Here is a 25,796-nt window from a genome sequence, read left to right as displayed (position 1 = left end):
GTATGGATGTCACACTAGCCGGGAAATAAAAAACGCAACCATAAGTGAGGGAATCTAGGGAAAAGTTTTCTTTTACGGTTAACTCTTTTTTACTCTATTTACGGCTAACGGTTAAAATTTTTCAATTTTTACGGCTATCGACTAAATTTTTGGCCATTTTACTCCTATCGGTTAACCCCATTGAGACCCTCATTAATAAGCGTTGCTTCTTTCACGGATTTTCACCATCACCGACCGTCTTCAACACACATCTTCATCAGGTTTGTTTTATCTTTTCTATTTTATCTTGAACTTATAAAGTTTGTATGTTCTTTGTATTTTCCGGTTGACGTTACTCTAGAAACTCGGTTTTACTTAAGCTTACAATTTGGCTCCTTTTCCGTTTTTTTTTCTTCGGAAAACGGTTCATTTTCTGGCATGTGCGACGTTTGTAGAATAAAACTGGTCAAACCAGTCTTCTGGGCCCAGTTGTGCGAAGGCCAAAACCCAGGGTTAAATTTAACCCGGGTTTCTTTTTGTTTCTTTCAAACGCATTTTCTCGGATATTTTCTGCGTTAGTTTTAAGAGCATCCAATTACCATCTTTTAGTCAAAAAGAATTAAATTGAATTCACTTTTTTAAGCCTTCATATCTGAATTCAAATTTCGCACGAACCGTGCGTTATCTTTACAGGCTAGTAGCTTTGAATAACCCGGCCCTGGAGTACAAATACCGTGAAATATTTGTACTCTACTGAGTGAAGTTGAATAATAAATATGTAAAGTGCATGTCAGTATTCCTTCTGGAATGCAGTAACTTTTGGGGCAGCAAAATTTCAAGTGGACGTTTAGGAGGGGGATGGGGGGTCTGACCTAAACGTCCAGGGCCGAGTTGTTCAAAGCCGGGTTAAGATACCCGGGGTTAGTGCGAGATTTGAATTCAGATTTGAAAGCTTGAAAAGCATTTCAGTTTTAATTGTTTTTGTCTACAAGTTGGTGATTGAAAGCTCTAAATATAACAGAGAAAATCATCCGAGAAAATGCTTTTGAACACAAGAAACAGAAACCCAGGTTAAATTTAATCCCTGGTTAAGCGCCAATCAGCCTTTGAACAACTGGGCCCAGTTGACGTTAAGGGGGGGGGGGGGGGGGGGGGGAAGTAAATATGTCGACGGCCCCTAAAAAAAGAAAGACCCGGAAAGCTGTATTTAAGGGATATTTATGAAACAAACAAACGATAAAAAAAAACAAACAAACAAAAACAAAAACAAAAACCTTTTTCTGTCGGGCGCTTGTAACCTGTGCAATTTTTTTGGATAGGAACGGCCTTTACACGTCAATAAACTATTTACACTGACGTGGTCATAAATTTCCTTGAAACCAATATTGGTCATTTGAATTAAGCCTGTATTATTATTTTGGTCACAGTTGGTTGATTCAGGACCAGCAGTGCGATCCCCGGGAGGGCGATTAATTTAAAATGTAAGCAAACCCCTGGAAGTAAAAGAAGCCTGAACTAGTTTAGCTTTGCTATTGTTCTTTTCCCCATTTTTCACAAATTTGCATTTACGCAGTCCTTGATGAGTCCTCAATAAAACTGTCAAATGGTAGAAAGCCGGTTTACGTTTCTCGATGCTCTTTTGGGCAGAATAGATTATCATATATTATTATAAACCTAGTCACTGACGCGTGTATTCAAGTGTCTAGTGTGCACTGAGTCTGGACGTACGTGTCGTGGATCGAGTGCAATTTTACTGCACTGGATCGGAACTGGAAGTCAAAAATATGTTTTATCTTCTACGAGAGTTTCTCCTATGGGCTTCTGAACAAACAAAGCTTCCCATAGAGCAGGTAACCAACGAAGGTCATTAATATTTGTCTTCTCCTTAATGGTCGCAGTTCAGTGTATTTACGAAGGATGCCATGCAAGGTCGATGGCTTAATTTGTTCGTCGATGATCGACCGTCACGACATCTGTGCAGTTGAAAAGACTCGACTATTTTTATAATGTTAAACCTTAAATTACGAAATTTAAAACCAACTGATACGTTCTTTTATTCCGCCTATAAAGCTAGTTGTAGTGTACGACTTTTATTGATCCATTGATTCCAAATGTCTCTCATTTAAAAACATTTACTTTTGGAAAATGTAAGGCTTGTTTCGTTGATGTTGACTGTCTTCTTTCACAGTTTTACTGTCTTCTTTACTGGACGAAATCTGATACGAGAATCCTAAACATTGCCTCAAATCGGCTCCCTGAAGAATATTCAAGATCACCACTAAAATAATTATTCTTATGATGTCTTTTCAGGTGCAATTCATTTTTTGCATGTTATTAAATTTTCCTCTTGGGGCTGTTTACCGAACACTATTGCACCCGAGAAGAGTTTCTCCTGAAGTTCGGTTGCTTGTCTCTCTGACATGGGGTCTAATAATCGGATGGATCTGTTTTGGAAGGTAAGAATCTCTGTTTACTTCACTCTTAAATTAATTATTTTTTAATGAACCATCTACTGTTCGCTTCACTTGTTGCATAAATTACCTCGAAGTTTCGCCGTGACACTCACGGAACCCCGGTGGTAATTATACTGACGTCTCAACAATAATCAACAGGCCTCCAGATTGTTTCTTTAACGTTGGTAGTTTTTTTAATATAGTAAAGAAAATATCGATAGCCGTTTTATAACAAGTTTAACAGACTTTTGTCTGTTGTATTGAGAAAAGTTATCCCTGCGTGACGCTCTTGCGCCACTTCCAAGTTGCTAATCATTAATTGGTGGGGAAAGATTGGGTACAAGTGATGGAAACGCAATTTTTTTCTCGCTTTGGGGCTAGCTGTGGCATGAGATACCCTGACATCCAACATCTCCCCAAGAATAAGTGAAAAAAAAAAAACACTTCGCAAATTACTTTTTGATATTCTGAATTCAGGAGATGACTATATTGAAACGCCCACCGTAATTGAAAAGGTTCAATTAGCCAAACATGTCGAAAAATAAATTCTTGTTTTTAGTTTCTACTTTTAAATTTATTTGTTTAATTCTTTTTTTCTTTAGTCTGTTATCTAGTCCTCGTCCATAATTTATTACGATTTTTATTTTATTTATTTCTAAACTGTAAACTTTCCTTAGTTAATAGCCTTAGTCTTTATTTTTATATTTTGCACCCATTGTTCCTCCTCCAATATCCTTGCTAGCTGCGGGCAATATTTCTGTAATTTTATTTGTTTATCCAGAAAGTTTTGTTGTTGTTGTTGTTGTTTTAAGCGACGGACGGCCTTTTCCCTTTTAATATACCTTGAGGCTACCAAATTTGTATTATTATTCTCCGTTTGCAACTAAACTTTGTCTTCACTCGACAAATCCTGCGAAAAAAGTGTATTACCGTTAATGACCTAATAGACGACCGTGGGGGCCCAACAGGAGGCGTATATTCTCATAACTGTGACAAACTCCACAAAACTAATATGCATTCGGCGAATACCTCACCATAGTATACAGTGTATAACAGCAGACCATAGTCCATCCATTGATACGTCTACGCCGTTAAAAGTGTGTTTAACTTTCGTTGTTAAAATCATTTCTTTGAACTTGACGTTGAACGAGATGCAATGCGCAAACTCTTATCAATTAAACAAGAAACTGAATGAATTGAATGACTTTGCTTCTTTCTGCTAATTCCTAGCATTTTGGAGTAACTCTCATAGGGGCGTTTATTAGCTAGAGAGGGGTGTCTAACACACACTTAAAGGCGTAAGGGGGAGCGTTTATTAGACAAGCGACGTTTTTTACTTGCGAGTTGGCTTCTATTAGATCATTTACGGTATTCAACGACCCAGTAGACCGCTTTCTCATGTAGTTAATGTGAGCCAAAAATACGAGTTTTATTTTACTAAGACTTTTCAGAAAGGGGAGGGGCTGAGAGGATTGTTAAAAGCGTCGCCAGGAGCCAAGTTGAGCTGGAAGATTCATCGTAAGGAGAGGGGCGGTGAACGTGAAACAGGAAGGGGTAATGCAAATCTTGCGCCGAACTAACGAAAACGCTGATTTGGTTTATTTTATTGCCGCTTTTATTAGTGCGTCACTATGCTAAGCTGACAATAGATTCAACATGCCTAACACCCTGCTCATCATAATATGTCTGCATCATTGGTTTTCTTTTCTTGTCTCTCCTCAGCGAGTTACTTAGACTGATAGTTGTGAGTACACTTTGTTACGGCCTTACATGGAGAGTAAATCCAAAAGACGTTCACAAGTAGGTACAAATACCTCCTGAATAAACAAAGTTGGAGATGACAGTTTTTCGATAGACGTTCTTCTGAGTACTATCTTTCCTCGAATAAGCGCCCGGGCGCTAATTTAAAATTAGGGCTAAAAGGAGGGCCCCTCATTGGAAGGTGGGCGCCTAACTGAGGGAGACACTTATTAAGTTTCCTTTTACGAAGAGTAAAATGAAAACTAAGGACCTGTTTACATGGAGCTGGGGAGCCCAGATGGGTGAGGTAACATGTGGCGGGTTCGCACCCCACCTATCATGTAAACGTGATCAAATTAAAATGAGAGATTATATGGACAGGCGGGTTACCCCACCTAAGCGGGTAACCTCGCCTACCTGGGGTCCCCCACCTTCATGTAAACAGGCCCTTAATAAATCTTTGGCTAAACCTTTAATAGAAACGTAAAGTTGAAATTAATAGTCATTCCTTTGTTAAAATAGTAGTTGGTAATCACGCGTACCGTAGTCCCCCCCCAACCCCTCCCCCCCCCAAAACACACGCATTATAAATGTATCGGTAGGTATGTTTTTGAAAAATGGATTAGGAACTTTGACACAGGGAGAGAATCAGGCTTATTTGTTTCACCCAAGAGAGCTTTATCCTCTCTTGGTTTCACCTGATGAAAAAGGTCGGGTTTCTGCCATTTTATATGCATAGATTCTAGCTAAACTTTAACTAGTAGCCGCAGAGCAATATAAGAGACCTTTAGACTCTCGACGAACACGACAACCAGAAGGAGATTTCCTCAATACCACTGACTAAGTTGTGCGCGTGGATGAACCAGCGTCATTTTGGTGGGAAAAAGCGATATCCTCGTCATTCTACTATGGGTTTTAGTGAAAATGTCGTAGTGGCGAAAACAAGTTACCGGGGTATCAAATATTGTAAGTTTTATCATTTTGCAATTGGGAGAGAACATAACCTCCTGCAATAAAACTAACCATCAAACTTTTCTGGTGAAAAAAAAAGTAAAATGAAGCTTTCCGGGGCGTCTTTTTTTTGCGATTACGCCAAAAATACTTTAAGTCGAATATCATCCTCGTAGTCGTCTTTGAGAAAGGTCACTCAGTGTTTAGGGACATACCTTCTCTCCCAGCCATTCAGGACCCTCCAGAGTTTATAGCAATGTTGAAAATCCATTTCATAGGATTGTTTCAAGGTCATGGACTCGGTGGCGACTACGTTTCATGTAAAACTTTTAGAACTGTTATGAACTATGTTCCTTTGGCGGCCTCACACTGTAAATCAGAAAGATCTGTTTTAGCCCTAAAAATGGGACCGTTTAGGTGAATAAAATACAGCCCTTTATATTTTTGAGTCTCATTTGGCTCTCTTTATCAGGGTCAGGGCAGTCCAATTACCCAGGGATGATTTGGATCCAAGGGCTGAAATGGGTACCGGCGTGGGCTGGAATAGCTTTTTGATGGTGCTCTTTTGCCTTAAATTGTGTTCAAATGGCTTCAGAAGGGGCTGAATCAGACTTTGGCCTGCGGAGCTTAATTGGCACTTTGGAACTGAAACAGATCTTTTTAATTGTTAGTGCGCCATAGATTATGCCGTTGATATAGACAGCCTCAACGCTGTCGACCGATTGTCTCTTTTTACAGGGTGGTGTTTGTAGTGTCGTTCATCTGTTTATCAGCTGCACAGCTTTACCGAATGTTTGTTGAATATGGAATCAACCGATTTGATTACTCAGGGTAAGAGTAGTAGAATTTTTTAAATTTTTATTGTTCCAGTTCAGACTTTATTTGTAACCCGATTCAATTTCAATCCGTTATAAAGGCGGAGGTTTTGCTCAAGAGTGAACGGTTTGGTAATAGCAGGAGCCGGCTCCTGGTGCGAAGCCATTGATATGAAAATTATTTTTTTATTCTCATGCAAATAAAACTCATTTTCACAATAACGGTTTTGCAATTAGCTTCGCTTTGAAAGTGAGAGTTTTTGGAACTCGGAAATGGCTTATTTCTCTGGTGAGTTTTGAGCGGAACTCATTCGCCTCCGTAAGTTTTTAATACTTCTTTTTAAATCGTTTCGCTTGAGTGCCGGTCAAAGTGTTAAACCACCTATTGACGTAAAATGGAACACAAGTTCATGGGCGTTGGTCATTAATATTTTTGAATGTAAATTGCTTTGGAGCGGAGGATTCAGGAAATTGAAATGATTAGTCTGATCCCTTGTCTGATTGACGAGAAAATTAAAGCACGACGGATCGGCTCCTGATAATAGCAAGCATTTAGTTTTAACCCCCTATGAGTTTCTAGTTTTATTATATGGCCTCTCTCCTCCGCAGAGGCCTCTTTGTGTGGCAAGGAGGCTGGGTGAAAAAAATGGAAGCGCGCGGGGCACGCCGCGCGCCAACCTCGTTCCCAGGATCTCTCTTCTACCCGCTCTCTCGCTCCGTAGGGACGGGTAGGAGAGAACCCTGGGAACGAGGTTGGCCGCGCGCTTTCTATTTTTCGAGTATTGCTGTTTTCATTGGGATACCTAGTGGGAGCCTCTGCGGAGGAGAGAGTCATATGGCTGTCTCCGCCAGGGAGCAAGATAAGGCGAATCCTGAGATCTGATTGGCTACACGAGTGGGTATCATGGGCTATATTGTCCGCCTGGGCTCCTCAGTTCCTTCAATCTCCTGTTTGGCGCTTAACATCAGGGTCTCGCGCGAGTTTTTGGAGACACCCTTAAGTCCATGGGGAAATGGTCGTAAATTATTCAAAATCTTGTAATATAGTAATGGTTGCATGGTCGGAAAATCGCCAAAAACTCTTTAACTTGTCTTTAGCTCCTAAATTTCCCACATGTCGCCCTTTTGAATTGCTACATTTTCCTTGATTTTGAATGGGTATTACAAGGAAACAAGAAAACTGATAGTCCGACTCATGAATTTTTTCTATACCATGTTTCCGAAGGAGAAATGCCCCGTATCAGCAGTAGGTAAGCTTTATTACGGTATAAGCATTGTAGTTTATATAATTTTTTTTCTTATTTGATCCACCAGGCGGCTGATGGTTATCACACAGAAGGTTACATACGTTGCTTTTAGTTTACATGATGGTGAGTTGTCCATGAGAAACTAAGCGCTTTAGAAGGAGAGTTATAACGTATAAAAATTTAAAACCGATTTGACGGAAGCATGAATGTAGATTGCGTTGCGGGGTCAGTAGAGGTGTCTTATTGGAGGGCTGTTACGTCTACAACGTATCAAACGCAACATAGTACGGAAGCTTAAGCTTAGATTGCGTTACATTTTTGTAAGTTCCCTGGTGTCTTGGTATAATTGTGATAGTGCACGTATTTTTAGATATCGTACTGGTGAACAGTTTCTGCATTTAGACATTTGTAGCAGCAACAGTTATTGATAGTCTTTTCTCGGCTTATAACGTATCAAAAGTACAGTGATCTCTGCGCCTTTCGGACACCCCGCTCTAACGGACACTCCGCTAATGCGGACAGCAGCTAAATCCCTGGCAAAAACAAACTAGAATACAGACTTTTGACTGAAATAAACTCTTGCTATTACGGACTCTCGCTAACGAGGACACTAACTCGAGGTCTTTACAGTTTCCATAGAACAGAAGTATGAATGTAAATTGTGTAATGTCGCTCTTATGTTAGGGTTTGCTCACCGGGACTCGGTAGCTACCCGGTGCAGGCTGAGGGGGGAACTTTTGAGACTTTTTATAAAGGAATCCATCAGGAGATCGAGTAATTTTAATTTTCAGTGGACAAAAACCTTGCACCAGAATAATTTTAAAAATATCGCATTCTTTTTTACATTTTTCAAGGGCTATAAATATAATTAGTTGCCTGTAATAACACCAAAGACAATTTCTCATGGGAGCTCGAAAAAATAAATGTCAAATTTCCCAAGAAATGTGAAAACACAGGTAAAATTCTGAAAATTTTATATGTAAGGTGTCATTTTGTGAAATTTAACATTTATTTTCTCGGGTCTTAACACGAGAAATTTTCTTTGTTGTTATTACAGATAACTAATTGCATCTAGAGCCCTTGAAAAATGTGAAAAAGAATGCGATATTATTGAAATTATGCTGGTACAAGGTTTTTGTCCACTGAAAATTAAAATTAATCAATTTTCTGATGGATTCCGTCTCAAAACTTTTTATACATGCATGCTTCAATCAAGTCCGTTTCAGTTTTAACTGAAAGTTAAACAATCGCATCACGCATAAGATAAAGTACAGTCAAACCCCTTTAATAAGAACACCGAGGGGGTCATAGAAAGTGTCCGTATTAAGTGTTCTGAATTTAGAGAAAATGTTAGGGCTTTCTTTCCCCCAGGGACAAAGCAAACTGATGACTGTATTAAGCCGGTGTCCGTAAAGCGGGGTTTGACTGTAGTCAGAAAAGTTGCGCCAAAAGGGTGCCTGTGGATTCTACTTAGACATCAGTATGACTACCGTTGCGACTGCGGTTAACCAAGTTTGTCCACTGATTCTTCCCGTAAAGGCAGATTTGCCGAAGATTCTGCAGTTCCCTTCAGTGTAGCACATGCACCACAATAAGCTATACGTGTGTGTAAAAATTGCAAGAAAACAAGAGGCACGGATCGCCCGTAAGACTAATTGTCACTGCCACTCACTTGGTAGAGCGGTGACAAGTAGCGGGCTCGATTCGATAGGAGCGCGGATGACCCTCAGTCTTTTTGTATACACAGTGTACCATCCCTTTAACCACTCCTGAGTCTTGTCATGAAATTCATTCGATATGTTCTCTTCATAAACATGCTGCAATAACGTTAATTCACAGGGCTTGGGAGAAAAGAAAATGAACTTACAGAAGAGCAAAAAGAACATCGTATTAAGTAAGTAGTTTTTATTGTTATATTGCTCAACTCAATTCAGGGAAGATTGAACCTCGTTTCCAGGGCCTTTCTTTTCTTCTCGTCCCCTGGAGAAAGAGAGGGAGACCTGGGTAAGATTCGTAACCAGTCCTGGCGATACTATCGGAAGCTTCTTATGGGTATTTTGTTTATTCATCACGGTTTTGTTATAAGTTTTGTGATGTTCTAATTTTTTTTTGTCTTTCAGGCGCATGCCCTCTTTTTTGGAATACTATGGCTATATATTCCATCACAGTATGTTGCTTGTAGGTCCCGTATGTTCATATAAGGAATACATTGACTTCATAGAGGGACGCGACATAGCACAAGCCACGATCAAGGTCAGGGGATAAAGTCAGCTGATACAGAAGATGAAAGGGGTTAAACAGGGGTCCTTGACTCCTTTCTTAGTAAAGGTCATTTTTTCTCGTCACATAACGTTGAGGTTATTACTACCTCACAGTTACAAGTTACCAACGTTATGGAATGTATGTAGATCGACTAACCGGGCGTCAATTGTCTCGTTGTTTTTTTTTTAAAGAAGTGTCGTTGCAAGACGCTCTATGAAAATTGATATTTGGCCATTCACAGTTGGTGTATTTACCTATATGCCAGTACATAAACTTTTTTTCTTCCATTTTAGTGTAGCTGTTAGTTAGTATCTTACACACAATAGATATTCAAATTCCTAAATTATTAATAAAGGAAAGTAATACCTCCATATCTTATTTCTCGAATCACTAAGAGAAGAGGACCTAATATCGTCAGAAGGAGAATTCTAACTGAGTTTGCTGCTAAATGACTGAACAGTTGGCGGCCATAGGTCGTAGTTTGTGACATGGAAAGGGGCAGACTATGATTGCCTCGCAAGTGGTAGTTAACGAATGAAATGCAAACATATTTTTAATGTACAACGTGTAGGTGGGAAGGTAGGAGGTAGTCAGGTAGGTAGGTAGGTAGGTAGGTAAATAGGTAGGTAGGTAGGTAGGTAGGTAGGTAAGTAGTTAAATAGGTAGATAGGTAGGTCGATTCTTTCATAAACAGCTATCTGTATTAAGTAGCCAGTGTCAAAAGTCTCCTGGGTAGCTGTTATATACAGGTTCCTCAGTGTCGCGCGCAACGAGTCGGTTGGTTTTGAGATTTTTAGCAGTTTTTTACCTCCTAGTTAGGTCTTTGTCTTTTGGAAACTCTTCTATCGACCACCTCCAGTAAGCCATAATTGTTGTTTTAGCGTTTGAGTTTACCTCTTTAGAAATTAAGTTATGCTTCCTATTAGGGCCGGACCATTGGAAAAAACCGGAGGTGGGGTGACAATTCTCCAAAAAAATTCCTGCAAAGGAAACTTGTCTTAAAAAAAAACTCCTGCAAGTGGTGATACCTAAAAACAATAAGTCGTATGCCCTAGAAAAAATTCCTGCAGACAAGCGGGCTTTGAAAAGAATTCATGCACCAAAAATTTTTCTCCCCCACTCCGGTTATTTATAATGGTCGTCCCTAAATCAATCAAGCAATCAAGCGAGTAATCACACAAGGAATAGTGTATCATGCTGTTGTGTGCCTGCTTTTTTCGGGATGTCTCATCTTGTTATTATTTTTCTTAATTTAGGGACACAAAGAGCCATCACCTACGGTAAGACTCAGTAAACGCTAGCCTGCGTCGCAGATGTAATTTAACTCCTGTTAGTAATGTCTGCGAAGCTTCGCCGAAGTCCTTGTTGTGGGCCCCCAACGGACTCAACGAATTACCGGAAGTGCGTTTCGAATTTCCCTTCAACCTGATTGGCAAATCTACGATGGCTCTTTAACAGGCCAATCATGGCGCGCTCTCAAATCCTGGTACCAGGGTGGGGGAAGGGGGTAAAACAAGGATTTTGGCGCTTTTTCGCAGATGGACTTAACCTAGAGTTTAATTTCGTCTGTGGCGCAGGCCGGGGCGCAGAGTAGTAAACGCAACAAGAGACTTATAGTTGTAGCTGTTCGAGATAATTTAAACTTAAAACTAAGCTAGTCAATCCTTTAAGCCAATCAGAACTCAAAGTAAAATACATGTCACCGCAGCCGCAATTATAGTACATGGAAGGTGGTGGAATGTAGGGGCAGTTTTTCACGAATATTTCCTAGCCATTCTCAGAAGTGCAAATTAAAGCAACACATGATTTTGTTTCAACATTCAATGGTGTTTATAAATTATATTGTTATTGTTTTTGCCTTCTTTTAACAGGTACCCACTTTACAGAAACTTGCTTCCAGTCTGTTGTGCGTCATCCTTTTTCTTCTTGGCTCGAAAGTGTTTCCTTTCGAGCTTAACGCAGGTAAAGTTTTCAAAAACAGATCGTAATTCACTCTATGCACCAAAATTAGTGGTTGAATGTAGAGGCGTAGCTACCTGTATGTCAGTACGCACTTACCGTACTGGAAAACTTCAAAGATTAGAAAAAAATAGAAAACACGGTTGATAATCTCAATTGTCCATCTTGAAGAGATTGAGAGGTCCTGTTAGTTTCCCAATCTCTCTCTGATCTATGGTGGCCAATTTGGTTTTTCACTCAAATTTTTAATTTTTCACTCCGTCAACGACGCTACACCACAGTTTTTTAAAAAGCATTCCCTTTATTTATTTCAACGATTAATAGACTGACTGACAAACTGACTGACTAGCTAACTGTCTGACTGGCTGACATACTAACTGACAGGCTGGCTGACTAACTGACTATCTGACTGATAGCGTGGCTGGCTGACTGACTTACTAAATGACTAGCTCACTGACCGGCAGGCTGACTGATAGGCTAATTGACTGACTCATCGGCAACACCTGCCATCACATCAGTTCTGTCCCTGAGATACGAGGCCCTAAGTGTACACTTTCCATTCACTGATGCCCTCTTCTTCATCGGCCCATGTGAGGGAATCCAAGACAGTCTTGGATTCTGGATCCTACGCCGTGGATTCCGGACTCCAGCTACTGATTCTAGTCGGTGTCAGTGAAAATTGGATTCTGGATTCCAATCGTTAGTGGGATTCCAGATTCCTTAAACTGTATTCCGGATTCCAAAGGCCAGGATTCTGGATTCCACAAGCAAAAATTTCCCAGATTCTGGAATCCGGATTCCCTTACATGGGGCGATCATTACATCGGTGAAACTGACGAAACCTCAGGAGTCGTTTTAGCGAACATTTGTAAAGTCTACGCAACAACAATCCTGGGTGTCCTGTGGCGCAATATTTCAACTCCACAGGACACAGTTTCTCTGATACCCAGGTGCGTGGTCTGGCTCTTTGCGGTGGAGCTAACATCCAACCGAAGCAGCGTGAAATGGGGATGATTTTTCAGCTAGGAACCGTCCAGCCGAAAGGACTAAATATCAATTTCAGCTTCATTTGAACCGTGACAAAACATCTCTCTCGCGCGACTATTTACACGTGCACGTGCTTCATTTTTTTTGTCTAATGACAATTGCGTATAGTATTACAACGGTTTTCTGAACACTGAAGAAGGGCTATACACCCGAAAAGAATGTTTCTTCAACGACATTTATGACACTGTTTGATAATTTGTTGTAACATGATCCTATAAGCTATCTAACTGACACTTACGCATCCCTAACCGTTTTTTCGCTTACCATTCATTAAGTGACTGACTGACTAGCTGAATAGATCACTCACTGATTGGCAGACTAGCTGACTAGCTCAGTGACTGACTGACTGACTCGCGGACTGACTAACTGTTGACTAGCTGACTGACGGGCGGACTGATAGACTTACTGATAGGCTAATTGACTGACTGATTAGTGACTGGGCGACTAACTGACTAGCTCACTGATTCAGTGACCAACTGACTGGCTGACTAAATAGCTCTCTGGCTGACTGACTGACTGTCTGATAAGCTAACTGGCTGACTAACTAGCTGACTAGCTCAGTGACTGGCCAACTGACTGGTTGATCAGCTGAGTTAGCCTTTTTAGATACTGCCTGACTTTACCGAACTAATTGACTTTAGTCAATCCAGCTAGTGGTCTTTTATCAATGCTGCGCTCTGATTGGTTGAGCTACTACTAGGCTATATGTTATAGCCCACTTCTAGCGAAAAGCGCCGGCTTTGAAAACCAAAACAATGGCGGCTGAATCGCGTTTTGCTAGCTAAAAATTTTTTGTCTCGATATTTTTGACCAACTAGTTGGATTTTACTAAACAATTTTTCCTCTCGCCCACATGGCCTCTGAATCAATAGCCCATTCGGCCTTCGGCCTTATGGGCTATTGACTCAGAGCCCATTCAGGCTCGAGGAATAATTGTTAAGTAGGCTTTGATAGATTGTGCTCGCAAAAGTAGCATAATATGCCACTAGCAGTGCTCGTTTATTTCTAAAATTATGCCAATTATTATGCTAGTCTTTGTAAATTAAGCTCATTTTAACAAAAATGCAGAATTTATGCCTCTACTAAATTTGATAAAAACACCTCAATAACTATATGCAGCAAACAAATAAAAGACAAACTCATTTACCCTATTTACACCTAGAAACTTCAACAGTGCATACTTTATTGTCTGATGACTATAAAGATTAAAACAATTAACAACCAGCAGGTAACCGAGCTAGTTATGCGCATACTTTGAGTCCTGTGGATGTGTGGGACCTAGGTCCCATGAATGTGACAACAAGCAGACAAAAAAATTATTTTGTCACTTAAATTTGCCAGTAACACTGATTCCGGCATAAAAATGGTTGCATGGTAAATGAATGACAATTTTAAGCTACAAAACTAGCCAAAAAGTGCAAATTATGCACGTAGTGACGAATTATGCCAAAAATTATGCTAGCACAATCTATCAGAGCCTAATTGACTGGCTTTCACTGAGATTTTCTATTTCTTAGCAGCTAGTTCTGTGAATATGTCCCTTGTGCATTTTTATCAGTTATTCCTTCTTAGCGCCTGTTTTCAAATCTTTTATACAGATCCTTACTTCATCGCCAATAGTTCTTTCTTATGGAGAATGGCAGTGTCATTTTTCATCATGTTCATTGCTCGATTAAAATATTATTTTGCCTGGATCATAGGTAAGATTAGAAATGTTCTTGCCCCGGTTGTTCAAAGGTTGGATAGTGCTATCCATCGGATAAATCACTTTCTAGCTGGGAAGTATTAGGAAAAACCGATTGCACTATCCTCTGGATTAGGGATTTATCCACTGGATAGCGTTATCCACCTTTTGAACTACTGGGTTTCAGTTGACTCATGGTAACTACCTGCTTCTCTCTGTATCTCAAATCAGCGTCCAGCCTAAAGCTACTTGCAAACGACGCAACAACTCCCTACATTGTTTGGCCAACAATGTTGAGACCTGCAGTGCATCATGGGAAGGATAGAACCCATAAGACTGTGGAGACCATGTGTGATAAGCGTGCGTGTCCCCAGCAATGTTGGAAGAGCTGTGCGAACGGATCCAACATTGTAGCGCTACGCTTTGGTGATCACGGAACAAAAGAAATGTTGGGAATTGTTGGCTGAAAAGTTTGACCGGTTTCAAACTTTGCGCAACAACTTCCAACAACACGCAACAACATGCAACAGGGTGTGCAAACGGACGTAACATGTAAAATCCAGCAATGCTGGGAGTTGTTGGCCAACAATCTTGACCATTGCCGCGTTTTGTAAGCCTGGTACCAAAGTTCCCGTTTGGCAGTAGCCTCGAATTAACGTCTAGGGCCCTTACTTCAAAGTTACGATAGGGCAGAGGGGTTCTTTTATCGTGGGGGCAATCATATTTAACTACAGAATTATTGAAATATTCAGTTATGTTTTTTTCACCCTTGGAACAGTTTGCAGGTTTTTAATTACAGTTGACTCACGATAACTCGAACCCTCGCTAACTCGAATCTCGCGGCGTTTATTGGAGGGCGGTGTTTAGCCCAAGAGGTTAAGACCAACTACAGAAGAAATGTGCATGGCTTATTGCTACAGCCATTCCTTACAAATTGCGATAGGCATTCCATGCAAATTACGTCGGCAAAAGTAGTAGAAATTACGACAGTAACTGCAAATTATGACCATCATACTGACACATTATACTTCCTTAAGTCTCTGGGTCCTTTGAGAATTATCAGTAAATGCAAGCTAATACATGATCCCCGCGGGCATGACCAACCATACTGCATTGGAGCTCTTAGTACGTTTCTCATTTCTATGAAGCTAGTGCATAAACCATATGGATTCTCCAATCGCTTTGATGGATGAGTATGCAGCAAGACATTACTGCACAATACTGACAGAAAACGCAAAGAAGAGTACAGTTGACTCCCGATCCCGATAACTGTTAGTACGTTTCTTTGTTTTTCCGTCAGTACTTCCTTTTAGTAATGTACTTCTGTCCTTTCTCTCTTAACAGCGGATGCAGGGAATAACGCATGCGGACTAGGCTTTAACGGCTATGATGCCAAAGGAGAGGAGCTATGGAATGGAGTGACAAATGTGAATGTAATTGTAATTGAGGTCAGTTGATGCGGGAAACATTGTAGGAAATCGGTTTGCCACCAAACGAACAAAAACCGATACAATCACACGTCAGTTGCTTCACCTTAGTTTTTCCAGAATGTCTTCGTTTCTGCTTCGGGCTTGCTGGATTGATCGTACATTCAAATTCCTTTAATACGGACACTGAGGGGGCCATAGATAGTGTCCGTATTAACGGCAGGTCCAATTTAGAGGAAAATTTAAGGGCTCTCTTTCCCCAGAGAGACAAAGCAAACTGTCCATATTAAGCGGGTATCCGTAAAGCAGGGTTTGACTGTATTTTTGAATATGCATTGACTGGTTTTGACGGAATTAACCAGTCTTGCCTTGCGAACACCTTGATATTACAGATACCCTGCCAATATGAGCAGAAAATAAATCCCTGGCACAGTTACAGATGTTTGAACTCCCACAAATAGGGACTCGCGCAGTTACACCGGCTTTTAAGCTACGGTAAACGGGCAACTTGTTTGGCAACATTGTTGCAAAACGACTTGAATAGCTATGTTGCGCGTTTTACCACCCACCCTCAAACCTGTCTTGTAGCAGATAAAGGTTGCTGCAAGTTGCGTGAATACTGACTTTTGATTGGATAAAATAACGCGGGAGTCATGCCATACACGGGACTTACGTCACTTGCTGCAAAACAAGTTCGCCTTGGGCCGGTAAAACTCTCCAACATGTGCAGATTTTGATTAAAAAAGCAGGACTACTCTCTCCTTTCTGCAACAACCTGATTTGCTGCATGACGGGTTTAAATGTGGGAGGTAAAACGCGCAACATCGCTTTTTAACTCGTTTTGCAGCAATGTTGCAAAACAGGTTGCACTTTTTTGTTGCCCGTTTTACCGTGCCTTTACGGGCACATTAGGCTGATTTAGCAACAGGACGGGAACGTCAGTTGAAAACGGGAAAGCTCGAGGAGAAGACTAGACACGACTTCCGGTGCCCAATTTGCCCGTCTGCAATTGGTTAAGCCAGTTGTTTGATTTGCGCGCGCCGTCGTCAACTGACCTTCCCGTTCTGTTGCTAAATCAGCCTATTCGGTCTCGACACTCAAAGCCTTGTTCTACCGCTCATTACACAGACATGGGGCCCAATCTTAGAAGAGTTTAGAGTCATGAAAATCTGCTTCCGTCTGTCGCCTTGTTTTATCGTGTTGGTCTGATTAGATAGATAAGCAGTTTCGTTTCGCACCAATCAAAATTCCTTCTTTTTTTTAATAAGACCATCTTTGCAGTCTCCCTTTCCAAATAATTCCTGCGTCGGATTAGTACTATTATTGCCGGTCTCGTGCGCGTGACAAGGGATCCCGGATCCACCACTGCATAGTGTCCCAGATGATTCAAAATCAGGTTTGAAGACAATCTCGTACCCAGATCTCTTGTGGCCGAAGCCGAAGGCGATCCGTTATCCCCTTCACCAACAAGAGAGCGTATTCACATGACGTCACGGCGGCCATATTGGTGTTCCAAAACAATGAAACGGCAGCCATGATGGTGAACCAAGACAACCCTGTCGGAATTGAACTCTTTTCTTATGTAAAAGCTTTCTTTTGTTCTTATAAATTAGCATAGATGCTGACCACGTGAGTGAATACGCCCTGTTGTAACAATCTTTTTGTGAATACATTCAATGGAACACTCCATCCATCATCCTGACAGATCAAGCTGAAGAAAATTAAAAGGAGCTCTGTGGTGATACGGTCAAACCCCGCTTTACGGACACCCGCTTAATACCTCATTATTACGGACAGTTTGCTTTGTCCCTGGGAAAAGAAAGCCCCTACATTTTCTCTAAAATCTACCCCCTTAATACGAACACCCCGTTAATACGGACACTTTCTAACGCCCCATTATTGTCCGTATTAACGGGTTTTGCAGGGGCGGATCCAGGATTTTTTTCAGGAGGGGGTGTACTCGTCTCTTGCTCTACTTCAACACTAATAAACCACATAGTTTTTTTTTTTTTTTTGTAGAATACCAGTTGTATTAGAAAACCGCAGGTCATCTCAGGGGGGTGCGCACCCCCTGCACCCTCCCCCTTGATCCGCCCCTGTTTTGACTGTATTAAAATCATGGTTTTCAACTTCGAAAATTAACTTGAGATTTAAAAAAAAGATATGTTGTGGTTAATTTTTTATCTCATGTAATTTTCATTTTTCCTTTGTTTCAACTTCATTAGCATACATTACCACACCCAAAAACAATAGAAAAGCAAAAATTACCTGAGTTAAAACGGAAATTAACTACAACAGGTATATAGCTGGTAATATAGAGAAAAACCAGATGTTCAGTGTGCACAACAGAGAATTAAGGATGTTTTATAGTTACTGGATAACCAAAGACAAACTTAAACAATTTTGGCCGAACTTTTCAAGATGCAGAAATCTTGACGTAGTCCTTTGAAGGCAGGCAGCAGGCTTGCTAAAACTTCTCAAGTTATTTGTCAAAGATAATATCATTTAATTTTAATCTTCTTTTATTTTATTTTCACTCTCTAGTTTTTTTTTTACCTGTGTGTTTTTTTCTCGGAAAATGACCGCGTACCGCGTAAAAGCAAAATTTCGTCAAAAGCTTAAAACTGTTGATGTCGTCTTTTGCGTTGTTTGTTATATCTGCATGGTGTTTTTTCTTTACATCTGAATAAAATTTGCCGGCGGTACTGCGCAGACGTCAACAAACTTTAGAAGGATGATACAAAACTGGAACATGACAACAAACCTTTGGCTTAGAAGGTAAATGAACCTTATTTTGGGGATTTAAACGTCAGCAATACCCGTGTTACCGATGATATTTATTCGTGAGACCTGCTCGTTCACGCGGGCAATTGGAAAAACCGGAAGGTCTGGGCAGCACAAAATGAATGGGCTCAGACTCGTTACCAGTCTACTTTCTCTCAAATTTTTACAGCTAAACGCTTACAGAAGCCCATAAGCCGGCCCGGTTTAATTTTAGATGCATTTTAGAGCACTTTTTCACCGCGAAAGTGGAAGCTCCTCCTCGTATATGAGCATACTCGAAGTATAAGTTATGAAAAAGCCATTGAAAGGTCTAAAAGTATCGCGGTAGATGCGGAGAAGGTCTAAAATCAAAACTTGTCGCAGGACGTAGTGAGAACAAGTCTGGAAAAGGGAGGAACTTTCAAGTTTAAAAATTTATCTTCAATATTTCGCACTTTAGGGGTGAATAATGCGTAACAGCAAGAGCCGATTTCTGATATCAGGTATCTGTTACAGTATTTCCTTGAATAAACGCCCACCCCCCCAAGGCCAAAAAATCAAACTAGCGCCCCCCTCCCCTCCCCCATCACTTTCTATAGTAGTAGGGTACACAAGGTAAACTTGTTTCTATTGCCACTATAACTCTGTGAGTAAACTGTGTAATGGAACTAAGGTATGCTTGATTACCAACAGGAAATGGTAATAAGCGCCTCCCCTCGATTAAACGCCCTCCTTCCAATAAGCGCCCAGGCGCTTATTGGAGGAAGACGGTAATTCTTCTTTGACAGAACGGTTTATGACAGAGTCCCGCATCTGCCGCCTTATCAGAGGACTTTAGTTACGTACGTTGTGTCCACCATATGGCATGGATTTTATCCAGGGTATTACCTGACATTTATTGTCGCTGTATTAATTGTCGTAGCAACAAGAAAGGTAAGTTAAATCCATTGTGACTCTCTTTTCCAATACCTATCGTAAATGATCTAGTACACGCCTTCTCTCAGATAAACGCCTTCCCTGCTACGCTTCTTATTAGTTTTTATAAGACACTCCTCTCTAATGAACGTCCCCTGTCTAATAGACGCCCCGCTAGACAGTTAGACTAATACTAGGAAATAGTGAAATATAAACGACGAAAATCATTCGATTTATTCAGTTTCTTGTTTGATTAACAAGAATTTACTCATTGCATCTTGTTCAAAGTCAAGTTCAAAGTACGGATTCTGACATCGATTTTGAGCTTTGAAAAAAAAAAAAACCATATGGGTCTCTTAAAACGGCTCGCTAGTCTTCTTTTTATAAACTGTAGTGTATAATTGACCGAAAGCACACAGACAACTCACTCGGTTGTTAGTCCCTAAACGCCGTCGTCGTAGCCCAAATCTGTGTTAAGGAAGAAAAAAGGGCAAAGTGCCGCTTAATATTCGTACATTTGTCTTTTCGCAGGTGCGATATGCATTCGGCCACTTTTTCCAAATCAGTTCTCCGGTGATAAATAGCTTGGTTGAATTACTCAAATGGGTCACTTGTAACGTGGTGTTTGGATCGTATGGCTTTACGCCATTTCTTTTGTTGAGGTTAGACCTCTCATTAACTTTCTACAGGTAAGCTGTTTTACCAATGATAAGATATTACACGGGTACTCAGCAAAGGTTTATACGCGGAGGCTCAGCCCCGAGGTCCAACTCCTTTCTCTTATTTATACCATTTTTGACAAACAAGGTACCCCCTATAGGGGCTGACCTACGGGGACGGTGCAGGGGGTGCGCCCCCCCCCCCTCCACCACTGAGATTACCTGCGGTTTTCTAATACAACTGGTATTCTGCAAAAAAAACTTTGTGGTTTACTGGTGTTGAACTAAGACCTGAGGCGAGGTTAAAGAATTTACCGTAAAATTTCGAAAATAAGCCACTCCGTGTATAAGTCCCTCCAAAAATAAGCCCCCAAACCGGTAACGCAAAAACCCCTCCGTTAAATCGCCCCTCCAAATATAAGCCCCCCCCCCCCCCCCCAAGGGCTTGTACTTGGAAAATTGCCCTCAAATACAAAGTAAAACAAAGCAAAAACGGTAAATTTACTTCCAACTATGAGGCTAGCCCAATCGATTTTGAAACCCAAATTTCCCTCCGTAGATAAGCCCCTCCGAATATAAGCCCCTCCAAAAATAACCCCCTCAAAACAAGCCTTTGAAAAATATAAGCCCCAGGGCTTATTCTCGGAATTTTACGGTATGTTTAACGCCGTAAAAATGGTAGTTAAAATCAGGGTAGTTCTTTAGTGGTGCACCCCCTCCTACGAAAAATCCTGAATCCACCCCTGCCCTTCGTATACCTTCTATTGACAATTGCTGCCCCTTTCACATACCTAGTTTAGAGCCTTCTCTCCCTTTTAATTGCTATAAATGCACTGTCTTAAAATATAATCAGTCGCACATACGAATCAGTCACAAACCAGAACGTTTTGTCGACCTCTACACAGTCATAAAATGCATCTGTAAGCCCTTTTGGGCCTTTTTTTACAGATCGAAATGACAGATTTCCCTCCCGTTTCATACACTTCAACTAGTTAAATCCCTACCCTTTCATATACCTGAAACCTGAGAAAGGTACCCCTTTCCAGGGACCGCGGAGGGGGAGGGGCTGGTAGGGCCGTGGCCCCACCACTTTTTTGCGCCCCCGCCCCCACTTTTTGCGCTAAAAAGAAAAAATAATTAAAATAAAAAAGAGACTTGAAACAAGTTTTTTTCCGTCTATATTCCGCTATATTCTCTGTATTTTCTTTAATTTCAAACGCCAGGCATTTTGTGGGGCTCCTGTGCTTTTCGCGGTAATTGTTTCCGTGGGGCCGACTTGTCCCTTGATCAAACGCCTTGCCTTGGCCACCCCTTCGCTTCGTTCGGCAGCGTGTTTTGTACTTCCAGCTCGGGCAGAGTTTTTTTTTATCAGTTTTATCAGACGAAATGAAGAAAACTACTAGCTTTTTCAAGCCAGACGAAGCTGAGTAGTTGTTTTGAGTGGATAAAAGTTTTATATTTTGTCTTTCTCCTTTCAAATCAATGAAACATTCGATGGCAAGAAGAATTACATTACTAGAACAGTGAGCGCCTGAACGGCCATAGTTGGAAATTTTTCAGATCACTTCAGTGTAGTATTTTCTATACTAAAATTGTAATTGCGTCTTTTCTTGCATTGAATCTGAACTGACCGTGTATGTTGATCGTTTATTGAAAAATTATTTTCAATTGTCAGCCCTCCCACTTTTCACCTTGCTCCGCGGTCCCTGCTTTCGGACGGAGCCTCCCCGTTTAGGCCATTATAGGGAGTGCTTTCCTGGATTCCCCTGGCATAAAGACCTCGTTTGTCACAAAATCCTTCTCAAGTTGTCCTTCTTAAAAAATAGCGGGTAATTGAAATTTCAGAAGGTTACAACTTTGGAGAGCATACACACATTTATTTTTCAGTTTCCATTCGATATCCTCATCAAAAAGTCTTTTAGATGCCGTTATTGGATATCCCATAAATATGTGACCATGCAATAATGTCAAGATCTGAAGAAAAAAATGAAAAGTTTAAAATAGCTTGGACCAGCTCTACCTTGTTTAAACTGAACATGTCATGTTAATTTAACGTTATCTGAATTTTAATCAGTTCTTGCTGTCTTGTTACTTAACATGTCACGAGAGGGATTACATAGGAATAGGACCTTAGTATCCTACTAGCCGTAATTACACAGTGAAAGTTTTTCTAGTTGTCTAGCCTTTGCCATGCTCTTAATAGCGGCAAACGAAAATTACTGTCGCGCGCAAGAAAAGAACCGGAAAAATATTAAGAATAATTAGGGCGGCTATATTACTTTAACCGTGGTAATGATAGATTAAAATCCCCGCACAGTATCTATAACGGTCATTAATTTTGTACCCTGAAGAGGGTAACATTGCCGAAAACGTCGGATGAAGATCTTCTTACAACGCGCATTTTAAAACTTTCAAATTGACCAACACTTTAACCTAGCTCGCTTCCTGCTCGCTTTCCGAATTTCACCCTCGCTTTTCGTCCTGCGAGAGTGGAACAGACTCTTTGTTGCTGCCCGTCGTGTTTCAGACATCACTTGTGGCAATTTCCTAATTCATGACCAAACCCAATCTACCTCAACAGGTCGACGTATTTCATTGTACACATACTGCTGATTGGTGCGATCATTTTCATCCCCGGAGGGAGACCTAAACCTTCCCATGAGGCCAAAGCAGTCAATGGTGCGGTGACGTCACAACAGGCCAGACAAGAAGTGCAAACTGAAAGCAACAAGGATGTCTCTGTAACGCGAATTGCAAATAACAATGCTCTTTTTCGCCACAGTCGTAGCGCGAAATTATCATAGTACTTCAGATTGTCATAATTTCACTGAACGCCGGACTCCATCAACTCGGAGTTTCCATCTCTCTTCTGTGGCCTGAGTCAAATTGTGTTAGACTTTCAAGCTATTTTGGGTCTCATCTTTTGCACTAAAGACACTCTCAACCAGTCAGAGAAGGTTAAGATCTTTAGCAAATGCGATTCTAGTAGTAGAGAACACTGCAACGCTTTTGCGTGAAAAGGCCAATCTAAAAATAGACTGAATGTTTAACCCGCTGTGACATCTATTGGCAGCAGATGGAGTCTGTTGGGTGGTTGGCTCTTGCTGAAGGAACATGCTAAATTGTTTAAAATTTGCGGTACGGCTTCCAGTTTTGTAGACGCAACCGGTTACAAATTCTAATTATATCTGCGCAATTCGGTGTTAGTTGGAGATTTGCCTATTTGGGAAGTTTGCCAGTGAGCGAAATATTTCTATTTTCCTTAAAAGTATTATTTCAAACTCTTTTCCTCTAAATTATTTTGGAGACACCATTCCTAAAACTACAACAATGGGAAACGAGTTTCCACGATCTGTTTTTTGCATTTCTTTCAAGCAAAAGCAAGGTACATTAAAAAAAATGATTTAAAAAAATATAAAACTGCAATAGCTACTCCGAACCAATGACACCTAAACAGTAACATAAAACGCGGATATAATTTCCAAAATATTTATTCCCACAACTGGAGAATATTTTATAGGAAAGATGTGTAAATCTCTGGAATCCCAAGTAAATGGTATTAAACCTAAAAAGGTCTGCGATATTTTTGATGCAAATTTAATAAACTAATGAAAAATCTCTTTGGCTATGGTTTTTACTCACGATTTGACAAATAAACAACAATTTTGCATGGTCTGTATTCTTATCGACCATAGAAATGATGTCAGAATGTTCAAAAAGCGCTTTGGTTTCCCTGCAAAGTCCATGGTCGATAAGGTCACAGACCATGAAAAATTATTGTCGATTTGTTTTTTACAATAACATTGACAGTTTTCACGTCCCGTTTCCGTCGAAGTTTCTCTCACCTGGGTCTGGTGCCGCCGGCGAAAAAAGGCGAAAAAAAAAATACAGTATATATATCGGCCAGTGAAGCGAAACGAGCGGTAGTCTGGGGAGGGGAAATGGTGGTTTCACCCTCTCCAGTTCGTCGCTCAGCTCGCTTCGCTCCCAGGCTAAAGTTTCTCGGAAAATCGCGTGCGAAAAAGAGAAAAACGAATTGCGCCAACATCACGTCATTTCCATGCTCTGTACTCTTATTTAAATATAGCTCTCGACCAATCAGCGTACGAGAAATCGCTCAGTTTCCGTGAGTATTTAGCAGCCTTTTCCTGAAACTGTCCTTATCATTGTTACCATCGTCGTTATCATTGTCATTATTTCATCCTTACTGTTTAAACTATCACTAAGCTTATCAATGCGATGGTGGTCTTCTTTACATCTTAATTCAGCGGTTGTAATATATGAAATTCACATATTCATCATTGCATCTTCATCCTTACCAGGTACAGGGATCACGCTGACGTCACCTATTGATATATTACTCAGAAGCGCACTGGTTCTTGAAAACAAAACATTCTCTTGTTTCACTCGTTACAAATTTAATAGACCGTTAACAGTCCCCTATTTTCCGTAAGATCGTCGTGATCGAGCGCTTTGCGTTACGGGCGGCCATCTTTAGCTATCTTGATTGTCTAACCTGGCGATGAGTGTCAGACCTACTGTACATAAGAAACCGAAGATGGCCGCCTGTCCCGGAAAGCGCTCCGGACCCTGACGATCTTACGAAAAAATAAGGGACTGTGAACAGTCTACAAATTTGAGAAAAAAACATTTCTGTAAACAGTGATGGATGACTTTTTCGGTTTCTGTGTAGGATTAAATCTTAAACTGATCGTAACTGGACGTAAAGCTGATGACAACAACAACAACAAAAACATTGATACTTTTTCAGGCTTGGTCCACAAGCAAAAATTTCGCCGATTCCGTAATCCGAATTCCTTTACATGGGTGGAAACTTCCTTACAATTTCACCTTAGACGAATGACCCCGCCGTCCTAGTATGATCCGAAATGGCAACATTTTACAATTTGGCATGGACGGGAATTTCTTGAGATTGATCAGAGACTCAAATTCAATAGTCGCATTTTATTCATATTTGTGATTATAACAATGTCCTTTCCATAGGGATCCCAGAATCATAACAGGCTCCTTGAAGCCAAAATTATAAGGATTGGTATGGGAATTAATCACGAGTTCGATAAAACTTCAGTAAAAATGTACACAAATAGACTTTAAAGGATACATGCCTCATAAACAACAAGCAATGTGTACAGGTAAACATATGGGTCGATTTTTCCCCTGTCCCTCCCTGTCGATGGGGATTTTGACCGTGCGGGCGAGGTTACTAAGCCGAAGGCTGGCACATCGGAAGCGGCAACTTCAAATTTTCTTGTTGCTGTTTGTTGTTTTAAAAACTACAATATTCAGTCTACACCCAAGCAACGATTTGGAGTGACTGATCGGGAGTAATTCCTCATGTTTTTCTTAGTAGGTGACAAACTAGAACATATGCAGTTGTAAAATGGCGTTCGTACAAATGTGTAGTCGATTCAAAGGGCAGGAAACAGTATGAGAACACCACAAAGCCATCTCTTCATAAGGTATGTACCCTTTATAATGGCTGTTTATGAGTACTTTTACTGTTTTATCGAACTCACGATTAATTCCCGTACAAATCCTTAATAAATTTGGCCTCGAAAAGTCTGTTGTGAGCCTGGGCTCCCTCTGTCCTTTCAGTTTCCCTGCCTTTTAGTCTTGTAGTTTTAACCTCCTGGGGCCCGTTTCTCGAAAGCCCCGGTAACGTTTCGGGCCCGAAATCAAATTTTCAAATCGAAATATAAAGAATAAGGGCGCGGGTTCTGGCTAGCAAACAACTCCATTTTGCTTCATTAACTGATAGTTTTATCATGTTAGATGCAAAACTATTGAAACCTTTACCTTGCCTGTAAACAACAACAGCTTTACGGGCCCGTTAATTATCGGGACTTTCGAGAAACGGGCCCCTGGGCCGAGTTG

At 40.7% G+C, this 25,796-nt stretch overlaps 1 protein-coding gene across 2 annotated transcripts; it reads left to right on the top strand.

Moving 5' to 3' along the window:
* Window positions 1-1,677: 1,677 nt before the first annotated feature.
* Window positions 1,678-23,518, top strand: LOC140945052 (lysophospholipid acyltransferase 1-like). 2 transcript variants are annotated; one of them, XM_073394120.1, is made up of 15 exons: window positions 1,678-1,829; window positions 2,290-2,435; window positions 4,155-4,232; window positions 5,862-5,954; window positions 7,253-7,308; window positions 9,025-9,079; window positions 9,306-9,438; window positions 10,704-10,727; window positions 11,319-11,409; window positions 14,052-14,153; window positions 15,482-15,585; window positions 18,278-18,342; window positions 19,116-19,260; window positions 19,774-19,931; window positions 22,483-23,518. In XM_073394120.1, exons 1-15 carry the CDS (start codon window positions 1,764-1,766, stop codon window positions 22,703-22,705), a joined length of 1,539 nt encoding a protein of 512 aa, XP_073250221.1. In that variant the 5' UTR covers window positions 1,678-1,763; the 3' UTR covers window positions 22,706-23,518. The 2 variants fall into 2 exon arrangements, with proteins under 2 accessions (XP_073250221.1, XP_073250222.1); XM_073394121.1 differs by lacking the exon at window positions 14,052-14,153.
* The last annotated feature ends 2,278 nt before the right edge of the window (window positions 23,519-25,796 follow it).

Source organism: Porites lutea, chromosome 8 (assembly GCF_958299795.1).
Source record: "Porites lutea chromosome 8, jaPorLute2.1, whole genome shotgun sequence".
Lineage (NCBI taxonomy): Eukaryota > Metazoa > Cnidaria > Anthozoa > Scleractinia > Poritidae > Porites > Porites lutea.
This window is presented reverse-complemented; position numbering and strand designations above follow the sequence as displayed.

Bases quoted from the DNA above. Each gene is read 5' to 3' on its own strand.
- LOC140945052 (XM_073394120.1), top strand. From the start codon at position 1,764: ATGTTTTATCTTCTACGAGAGTTTCTCCTATGGGCTTCTGAACAAACA. The intron at 5,955-7,252 runs GTAAGAGTAGTA...TTGATCCACCAG, and splicing joins AACCGATTTGATTACTCAGG to GCGGCTGATGGTTATCACAC. The intron at 14,154-15,481 runs GTAAGATTAGAA...CTCTCTTAACAG, and splicing joins TTATTTTGCCTGGATCATAG to CGGATGCAGGGAATAACGCA.